This window comes from Osmia lignaria, chromosome 5, assembly GCF_051020975.1.
Source record: "Osmia lignaria lignaria isolate PbOS001 chromosome 5, iyOsmLign1, whole genome shotgun sequence".
Lineage (NCBI taxonomy): Eukaryota > Metazoa > Arthropoda > Insecta > Hymenoptera > Megachilidae > Osmia > Osmia lignaria.
Genome location: NC_135036.1, coordinates 11184413 through 11194611, shown reverse-complemented (window position 1 = coordinate 11194611; position 10199 = coordinate 11184413). Strand labels below are relative to the sequence as shown.

Sequence of the window (10199 nt, the reverse complement as noted above, 5' to 3'; positions counted from 1 at the left end):
AGGGCCAAAATTTGTGCATGCTTTAGTTCCTTTTTTTGAAACCAGATGGCGCTGATTCGACATCGAGATTTTAGTTCGCATTTTTGCCGCAAGAGGGCCAAAATTTGTGCCTGCTTTAGTTCCTTTTTTTACCGCCAGGAGGCGCTATGATGAAATGCTTGCAAAAGGGTTGTAAGGATGTAAAAGGATGCAGCGGTGTAAGTGATGTAGGGATGTAAGGGATGCAGGGATGATGTAAGGAATGCAGGGATGTAAGGAATGCAGGGATGTAAGGGATGCAGGGATGTAAGGGGTGCAGGGATGTAAGGGATGCAGGGATGTAAGGGGTGCAGGGATGTAAGGGATGCAGGAATGTAAGGGATGTAAGGGATGCAGAGATGTAAGTGATGCAGGGATGTAAGGGATGCAGAGATGTAAGTGATGCAGGGATGTAAGGAATGCAGCGACGATGTAAGTGATGTAGGGATGTAAGGGATGCAGGGATGTAAGGAATGCAAGGATGTAAGGAATGTAGAGATGTAAGGGATGCAGGAATGTAAGGAAAGCACCTGGGATGTCTGGGACCCCTCGAGAACAAAAGCACATCGGGTCCTTTTGCATCTGTAGTCACCGAGAAAATCCTGCACACGGCATTCAAGTAAAAGTAGTAGTCAATAAACCGGTTTTCGACTGTATCGCAATAATTACGATGCTACTACCTGTGCCATGCTATCCTGATATTATTGTCTAGGAGCAGGAGCTAGGAACGAACTAACAGTGCGAAATTCTTAGTACTGATTTATTTAATTTTAACAATTAAATATCATTAATATAATACATTCATATAATCTGTATATAATATATACAACGCATACATATATACATATCCATACATAGTTCCTATCCGATAAATCTCAATAAGCGTAGGTTGATTTGCACATATGTACTTCGATAACTTTTTACTATGCAAATAATTTCAATTAGAAGATTTATAATTAACTTTCGCGTTGGATGAAATCTATTTTATCGTATTCACGAGATAAGCAGATCGGTTCTTATCCTCGCCATCTGCCGTTCGGCGATGCTTGCATCTTTAAGATGTAATTTCAATTCTTCTACAAGAACCATTGCTGCATAGATGGAATTATCATTATCCGGGAGACTTATGTCTGGAAATTGATCTCGTAGAAGACGTAATATTATATTCATCTGATAAGCAGATCTGTAATTACACGAGCAGACACATTTAAATATACAATTGTAAAATCTATAGTAAAATCGTAGAATAGTTGTTTTCACCTTGAAAAGATTTTCAGCCTTGCTTCTCCATTGACAATAGGCTGTATCTCGATTAAACAGTGCATCAAACTTCCGGTTGCGTTCACTACGTAAACATCGGCACAGATTTCTACGAAATAGTTTTTTTCTAAAAATCCTAAAAGATGTTCTCCTCTCTCGAGATTTCCTTCGATTTTGATACCAACAATTCTCTCAATTGATGCACTTTTTAAAGCTAGAATACTGTAATTAAAGTCGGTCGAAAATTTTATTCCGCAACTATTATCGACCGTTTCTTCGACACAAAGACGAATCTCAGGTACCGGTGTTTGATACTGCTTCTCATTGATTTCGTACGCAATCGTACCATAAACGTCACAAAAGGAATCCTTATGAAATTTCGGTAAATCAAAAACAATCGTAGCTACAACTTCCTTATGCGATTGAATCTTATTTGTTCTATACCAAAATGGTCCATCCATCAGACACCAAAACATTGACAAGCCACCAATTTCCTCGACTCCATCGATGGTCATGTAACATTGGATGTTATTTAATGTCCTGAAACAAAATGAAAATTTCATACTTAATAAATATATTTAATTAAACGCTTATTGATAATTAAGAAACTTTTATTTAATTAATTCATTAAAGTATGTTCAGTGACTACAAATGCAAAAGACATGTCTTTTTGTATTCGTAGTCACTAGTATAATACATGTATTTTGATAGGCCGCGCAGGCGTAAGAAACGTCCAGCGGTAAATCGACCCGCGAAAATGTCAGCCAATCAGCGAGCCCGTACTAGTCGGTTGGTAGCAGACGACGCGAACAACGGTGTGTGCTCCTTTAGTAATCTGCAGGATGCCGCCGTGATCGTGTGGCGTCCGCATTTTTTCTTCGATTGGTCAACTGTGTCACATGTGTCATGAGTTTGTGTACAGAAAACCATACGAAGACGATTGTATACTGATTTATAAAGTGTTAATTCATCAAAAATCGATTCCAGCAAACGAATCAACGCAAATCGAAGACAAGCGTTGGATTTCGTGCAGGGGTTGCAATAGATGCATCGTTGAATCCTGACATCGGGGCACATATGTCCGCTCCAAGTACGTATACATAAATCTTTAAGATGCTACTACGAATACAATATTAAAACAATAAAATTAATTTATTTATTATATGCGACAAAATAAAAAACAAGAAAATGGTATTCTCTAACCTATTGACCTAGGAAACAAAGTAGACTGCAATCGACTGCATTGTACCTAAAATATTCTTCGTCCGCGTTCAATTGCGACTCATTTGATTGTATAATATATAAGTAGATAAACGAAGTTTGTAAACTTTGTATCGAATGATATTAATTTTATATTGAACCTACTGGACAAAGATGTATTACGTTATGTTTAACTACGTACATTGTTATTTGTAGAACCTTTGTTCGTGTCACAGAATTGATCAATTAAATGCACAAGGAGAAATGTTGGTCGCGTGAGCGTTTTATGCAATGTAATAAAAACTTATCGATAAAGCACCATCGATCCTCGAATCAGTTGTTCCACTTTACAAGTATTGCATGTATTGTTCTGGAATGGCCTTGGATCTTCATCGAATAAGCAAACATATATGTATATTTTAAATACAGCATAATTTTTTTTCTCTTTAAAAATATTACTGCGTAAAAGAAAAGTGATATTTGACGATTGGAACGATGTCGAATCGATACTATCGGTGCCCGACCACGAGGTATAGTTTTCTATCGAACAGTTTGCAATTATCCTGAATATCGATCGGTATCGATAGTCATCCGATACTTTCGCAAAACTATCGATAACGTATCGATGACACCCTCGTATTATACTTGCAGATTGATTTTTTCTAAAGTTACGAATCTAATAAGCAATAGCATTAGAAAATCACTTTGAAAGGGATAAAGATTTTCTTATATTATGGTTTCTACAATATTGCTACACTTTAGGGTTTCCAACAGGTTTGTCAAACACACCCTTACGAAACGAACACGTGACAACTCCTGAGACTGTTTATAACGTGTATGCATAATGCACTTCGATAAACCTCTTACGAAACTGTACATAGGTAGTCAAGTATTTTTTTTTTGTTACCGTCATTTTCGACGTTTGTTTGCACTATTAAGTATAATTAACGTTTCCAGCGAGCAATTATCGCTTGCAAAAATTAGACGTTACGAAAAAGTAACTGTACCTACCGAAGGAGTTCCGTTCGAACTTCGTTCCGAACTTGAACAATTCCTAAATAAGATTTACTAGTTTCATTTATTACATCTCGAGAAAATTAAGGATCAGAAAAAAAAGTATCCAACTGTCCGTTCCGCCGTCAGCCTCTTCTATAGGCTGAAGTAAATTACCAATGCAAATGTTCGTTTTCTGTTTCCATGATCATCTTTTGCAATTCAGGAGAAAGATAGGAATATTACATCGAATGTTTCAGTTCGCTATGAGTACAGGAGGAAGATCGTCCACCGGGAGAAGATGACCCCGCGACGACACGTGTTCGCGGTGATACGACGAACGCTACTAGCTGCTGGTATCCTCACGTTATTGGTGTTGGCTTTATCGAGTCAGGACACCAGCAACAACACGCAACAAGGCCTTTTGTTGGAGGTGAGTTCGATTATTCTATGCCCAAGGATTTCAACCCTTTTGTTCTTCGAGAAAGAAAAGAAAAGCTTGAATTTATAGGGTACAACTATTCAAAAGTTTTAAGATTCTAATTCAGACCAGCAAAAAATTAGGTGGATTGCTTTCTGGAGAAGAATCATTCTGGAAGAATATCAAGCACGATATTCTTTAGAAATACGGATCTTTTGTAGAATGTCCTCCTTCGAGGAAATATCCTCGAGGGATGATCTTTTATTTTTATAATGTTATTTTAGAATGGAAAATTATCGACCGGATATAGGGCTTGAATTTTGCCTGTGAAAAGGGTAGTTGGATAAGTTTGTGGCCTATCTTTACCGGGACACTCATGGACATGGAGATATAAAAACACCTCTTCCGGTTGTAATTTGTTTGGCGCGTCTTCGTATATTTTATGGATTATTAGTGAGAGATAATTGAAGGCTTTTAGCTGGAATTTTGACTGGTGATAACGTGGAAGGGTTTGGATAACCGGGGTTATCTTCAGAGTACACTCGCGGACGTATAGATATAAAAAAGCTTCTTCCTGTTGTAACGTATTTAGTATTTTGTAAATTGTGATTATTTACGTATCATTTGAAACCTTCTGTCTTGTGGCTTTCGATAGTTCGAGAAAGGTAATTTCACTCTTTTTTTACCCCTGTGAAGAAGAGGTCGAAAATGGTCTCCTTACGTAAAGCAATGCTAGCATAGATTGGCAAAGTTCCAGGCGCAATGCGGCACACAAATGTAGGTGTCTATGGCTGCCTGACCGCCCCTTTAAGTATGCAAAGGGTGTTTTGCGATTATCCCTTAAATCTCGATAATTACTCCGTTGATTGCCGATCGATTTCTCACCGATACGATGCGATATACGATTCCATTTCTCGTTCGGTGTCGTTTTACCGGATATCGATTGCGTATCCGTCGGTAAACGCGAATTAATCTCTCATCGTTCATCCGTTATAAAGAAAGGAAAATGTAACAAGGTAGTATTTTCGTATCCGTGTTGATTTAAGAGGAAAAAATATCACGGCAAGTTTCGTGACGCGACGCAGCGATGATCCGGATAACTCGAAGCCACGTTTACAGTGGGAAAACATTCTAACCGAAGGAAGTTATACAACTGGATACTACATACGAAGCGCCTACGTAAGCCTGCAAATATGTTACATAATGTGTACGCATCGTGGTCCATCGGAATCAATCAGTACCCATACGAAACCGAGGACGCACCTTATGCGTCCTATGCTTTTTTACATCAACGGGAATGGAATTAACGAGGCCAAGTTACATCTGCCCCGTTCACCAGACTTAACGTCATTAGGTTTCTTTTTAAAGGGCAAGACGTTCGTCGTGAAAGAGCAATACCTGTGTTGCAATGATGTCACTGAATAAAGTATTACTCATCGCAACGAATACACCGATCATTTTGTATAATTTCTTACGAAACGAATAGGAAAGAAAACAAAATCGGTTACATCCGCAGGCTATGCGGAATATGATTGTAAAGAGCGTAATCGAGTGAAATCGTGTTGACGGTACCTGAATAAATTGAGCACAGGAAAACATAACTGCGTACTTGATGATAAATTGATTCTTAGAAGATGAAATCACGCTGAATACAAAGAAGCGTAGAGTAATTAGAAGGGTGCGGTACGTGGTAAAGTACTGTCTTATCTTGAAGAATTTTACAAAACGTAAATCTCCAGTCTTACTAACAATAAGTCTTAAAGCTCGCGATTGGAAAAGTTTGTAGAGAAAAATAACAGTTGAAAATCAGCAGCATTGCAAATTGAATAATCTAAGTATAAATATAAGGCGCTAAATAAAGCTGGAAATAACACCGATTCGGTATAGCTGACAATTAGAAAAGCAGTAAAAATTGTGCGGTGAGTCAGAAGAGTTAGAACCGCAAAGGGTTAATAAATGTCCTTCGGGTTATCAGATTCGATGCTATCTATGGAGAACACGTAAGGTGCACGTGCACGTGGATGATCGGGAAGTTTAGTTGGCTACACCAGCTGTCTGGCCCATTTTCGCGACGTCTACGACGACGTTCGGTTTCTAGAGCGGAATCAATAAACGGAAGCCGGTAGTTCTGCGTTCGACATTTCCGCTTTCGATATCTTCGAACCGCTCTCGACCCTCTTCTATCAGAAATATATTAAATAAAAAGAGACTTTTGAGTGGAGAGAATCGCGCAACCCGTAAGCTGTAATTCTATTTAATCCGAGGACCTTGGAATCGGTCATCGGTTAATCGATACCTCGCGTTTTTACAAGTTAAGCGTGAACTTTAGAAGCATCGTGTTTCATTAAAGAGGATAACTTGTTAACAAAATAACGTTAACGAACCTCGTGAGAATGAAATACTAATAAAGGGAAGCTCCCTCTGATTTCAATCTTTCCCAGCCGACATTAGTAATTAAAAGTAAACTTCCATTTGAGCGGTGCTTCGAATCCCATGGGGAGAAACTTTTATCATATAATTATACGATTGTTAAGAGTTTTTTCCTGTAAGAAAGGTGGTCAACGATGCGTATTAAACTGCAATGCGGCAAGTAGGCGTACTCTAAGCGACTATACGGACAAACTGCGGGCACCGAGCGTACCCGATTAATTGCAGAAATTAGGAAATTGAATTAACCTTGCGTGTATGCCGTGGAAGAAGGTCGGTCGGTGCACACGCAGCATGCAAGAAACGCACGACTTCAAAGAGGCGAGCTTTGAATTCTAAAGGTTTTCCTCTCTCGGGTTTAATCGGCTGAAAACCTACAAGCGTTTCCTCTTGATTCGAAACGTTTAGTACAATCACTGTCTAAATGTTTTCTTCCTCCCAAATTTAATCTAATTTTACGAACATTCATTTCGACAGGAGGATTCGAACCTAACGCCGGAGGAAAGATTGATGGAAGAGGCGACAAACGCCGAAACGGAGAAACGATTGAACGCTAGGAGGAAGTTCCTGGCAGAGAAGTGTGCCGAGGAGGGATTAGACCGGCCTGGGAACGACTCTCTTCATAGACCGAACGCCTGGGAATTCCTTGTAAATAGAGAGTATCATTTGATATGGTGCAACGTGTTCAAAGCGGCTTCTACCTCCTGGATGTACAATTTCAATCTGCTCGCTGGGTAAGACATCGAGTTTTCTAACAAGAACCTCACTGTACCGAGGTGTATCAATCATTTCAGATACAGTCCACAATTCCTGAAGGCTTCAAAAGCCGTACCAGTTTCCTTGGCGAGACAAAAGTATCCTCGACATACGGCAGAAGAATTGAACAGGTTCCTGAACGACAGTATCAGCTTCCTAATCGTTAGACACCCGTTCGAGAGGTTGCTCAGCGCTTACAGAGACAAATTGGAGCACAGTTTACCGCATACATTCCATAGCAATCTTGGAGCTCATATCGTTTGGCATTACAGATCTAGGGTATGTACCTACCTTCGGTTACAGGTAAGGATCTTTGGATAATATGAAATTATTCCTTCCTTCTTTGAATACAATTAGGATCCAAAAACAAATGGACGACACGGTCCGAGGTATCCGCTATTCGAGGAGTTTGTACGATGGCTATTGTGCCAGTGGAAAGCTGGCAATGAATTGGACATGCACTGGACACCGGTGGTGAACTTCTGTACACCGTGTCAAGTGAGATTCGACGTGATTGCGAAATTTGAAACACTTCACGTAAGTATATTTTCTGAAGAAAAATGAATTACACGATTAAGGTGAACTTTTATTGAGAAGAATGTTAATGGTCTCTGAAGGAAGACCAAGATTATCTCATAAAGCAAGCGCACGTAGGCCACATCATTAAACCAGAGTGGAAGAATCCCACCAGAGGTGTCCAAACAAAAGATGTAATAAAAAATTACTTCACTCAGTTGTCTAAATCACAGATCAAACATCTCTATGAGATGTTTAGGTAAGCAATTATAATTTTCCTCCTAAGATGAAATAACAGTGAAACGAACAAAACTTTGGTATTTCGTTTCAGGTATGACTTTGTGCTTTTTGATTATTCTCCTGACGATTTTATCGCTCTTGGAAGAGACGAAGACAGTGTACTAATATGTAAAAAATAATAGCAGTACTTCGTATAGTTTGTAAGTGCATTTAGCATCTGAATTTCATTTTTGTTTGAACGCATTACGTGACGCTCTTTGAGTAGCGTTGATTACAACGAAAATATTAGATAGGAAATGCCTTTTCAGGGCTAAAACGAAGAGAAAAACATATTCGATCGTGCAGGGTAACAGTGTACGCGAAGACACTACTGCTTTTTTAATAAATGAAATACGGTCTAATAAATTGATGATAGGACTTAAGAGAACTCTTAACAAAATATTTGTAAGTTGTTATAAACTGATGCAAGAGCAGTTTTTAATGAATTGAATGAAAAAAAAAAAATTAGGAATATCTCATTGCTTTGATACTTGAGCTATGAACAATGATGAATTTCTTAATGTATAAGAATCTATAGTAGGAATTATTCTCACTTTGTTAATCCCTACTGCTCAAACGAAAATCATTTGTTTCTAAACAAAGTGAGAAATAGAAAACTTTGTATTCCCATTGAATATAAACAAAATAATTTTTCTTTGTTTGATGGAATTGAATTGCAAAAGAGTATGATGCACTTTATAAAGATTTATTGATTCCCTAATCTTTCCATATTTCATGAGATACATTTATATTTTCTCCAACTTTACATGTATATATTTCTGTGTATATAAATATAAATATGTTAATATAAAATATTGTTATAACAGTTTTTATTACCATTGTACAAATGGTAATAGTACTGCCTCAAGGAAATATATGGTATATAACAATATTGTACTATTAAGATACATTAAATTCTATGGCTTCCAAATACAAGAATATAGGAATCCATGAATTTTAAATTTTTTAGCACTTGCATATCCTTTAAAAAATGTATTTAAGTTAAGCAGGGTTACATTTTCACAATAAATTAGCATTTCTACAATGACTTAATAGTAAATATACCACACAGTGCAGTACTTATGGCTATAATGAAACATTTTTCCAGTATTAAAAGATTTTGTGCAAATGAAACAAAGTTCTTTGTAAAATGGAAGTAGCTTATAAAATGATACAATGTAATAAAATTTAATCCCTTATAATTTTATAAATTAGAAATACAAAATGACAATAATTATTTTGTGAAATAAAAGGATTTGAAAAATTGAATTATATGGAAAACTGATTTCATTTGATTACCCATGGTAAAGTACATTAAATCTTGGAAAATCAAAATCTTATTTTGTACCTACATACACACTACTTGTACTTACTCATTTGAACTGTTCTCTAGTACTATGCCAATAATCCATTGATCTGATAGAATGCGTTTCCATTTATTCTTTATAACTAAGATTCTTTCAGGCTTATGATCATTATGTTTTTTCTTCTTTACCACTGGTGTTCCATCTATGGTATACAACTACAAAGGGTGCATACCAAATTCAATATATTTTTATACGTAGCAAGAATGTTATATGCAATGTTTATATTCCTTTTCATTCCAATTTTATGTAACATTGTAAACTAATTAATCTCAAAGTTTGTTATATCAATAATAGAGACTTCACAATTTTTGCTCAACTTTTTTCTGTACTATGTATAGTTGTTACTGTATTATTATAAATATTTCATATTATTGTATGACTCACGTCACTATCAGAATCCGAGGTTATATTCTCTCCATACTGAGCTTCGCTGTACAAAGATTTTAAAATATGTTTTGTTGTATCCTGAATTTCTTTAATATCACTGGTAGTTTTCTCAATACGAGTCTGTACATTGGAAAGTTGTTTCATTAAATACTCTTCGATGGGATTACAAGCTGATGTCGGTATCGGTAACTCCTCATCACTAAGCGCAAACATATCATCATCAAATGAGTCCATTGTGTTTTCAAAGGCAAACACAATGTTTGATAAAATATCATAATTAACCTAATAGTCAATAATTACTAATTAATAACAATACAATAAATGACTTCCAAACTATCTGTGATGTTTCGCGGGACCATCGTCAAATGAAGAAAACTAATACTATATACATCCTACATAAAATTAACTGGACACGACTTTCCGCTGAAGCGAGTCAGTTTATTTTTAGATATAGAAGGGGTAAGGGTGAACATTTTTGCATTGTACAATTGATTTAAAAATTGAAACGTTAATTACAATAGAATTTGCAAAATTAAACCACCTATAAAAGGTTTTCTCCCATTCGATCGTTGCGC

General features: G+C 36.8%; 2 protein-coding genes across 4 annotated transcripts; one reads left to right on the top strand and one right to left on the bottom strand.

The window, feature by feature from the left end:
• Positions 1–789: 789 nt before the first annotated feature.
• On the bottom strand, positions 790–10140 carry LOC117605096 (uncharacterized). 2 transcript variants are annotated; one of them, XM_034326005.2, is made up of 5 exons: positions 9907–10140; positions 9622–9823; positions 9244–9392; positions 1279–1818; positions 790–1201 (listed from the first exon to the last, which is right to left on the bottom strand). In XM_034326005.2, exons 2-5 carry the CDS (start codon positions 9766–9768, stop codon positions 1012–1014), a joined length of 1026 nt encoding a protein of 341 aa, XP_034181896.2. In that variant the 5' UTR covers positions 9769–9823; positions 9907–10140; the 3' UTR covers positions 790–1011. The 2 variants fall into 2 exon arrangements, with proteins under 2 accessions (XP_034181896.2, XP_034181895.2); XM_034326004.2 differs by having other exon boundaries at positions 791–1201; positions 9622–10140.
• LOC117605097 (carbohydrate sulfotransferase 11) lies at positions 2102–8342 on the top strand. Of its 2 annotated transcripts, none has more exons than XM_034326006.2 (7): positions 2102–2368; positions 3732–3904; positions 6797–7053; positions 7114–7354; positions 7433–7612; positions 7693–7850; positions 7923–8342. In XM_034326006.2, the coding sequence occupies exons 1-7, from the start codon at positions 2356–2358 to the stop codon at positions 8008–8010; spliced, it is 1110 nt and encodes a 369-aa protein (XP_034181897.1). In that variant the 5' UTR covers positions 2102–2355; the 3' UTR covers positions 8011–8342. The 2 variants fall into 2 exon arrangements, with proteins under 2 accessions (XP_034181897.1, XP_034181898.1); XM_034326007.2 differs by having other exon boundaries at positions 3698–3904.
• Positions 10141–10199: the final 59 nt, after the last annotated feature.

What these genes read in the sequence shown, in the direction of transcription:
- LOC117605097 (XM_034326006.2), top strand. An exon ending in TTTGGCATTACAGATCTAGG is followed by an intron (nt 7,355 to 7,432) that starts GTATGTACCTAC and finishes GAATACAATTAG; the next exon opens with GATCCAAAAACAAATGGACG. An exon ending in CATCTCTATGAGATGTTTAG is followed by an intron (nt 7,851 to 7,922) that starts GTAAGCAATTAT and finishes ATTTCGTTTCAG; the next exon opens with GTATGACTTTGTGCTTTTTG.
- LOC117605096 (XM_034326004.2), bottom strand. Translation starts at nt 9,858, where the DNA reads ATGGACTCATTTGATGATGATATGTTTGCGCTTAGTGATGAGGAGTTA. An exon ending in CCTCGGATTCTGATAGTGAC is followed by an intron (nt 9,393 to 9,621) that starts GTGAGTCATACA and finishes CACCCTTTGTAG; the next exon opens with TTGTATACCATAGATGGAAC. An exon ending in AGGCTGAAAATCTTTTCAAG is followed by an intron (nt 1,202 to 1,278) that starts GTGAAAACAACT and finishes GTGTAATTACAG; the next exon opens with ATCTGCTTATCAGATGAATA.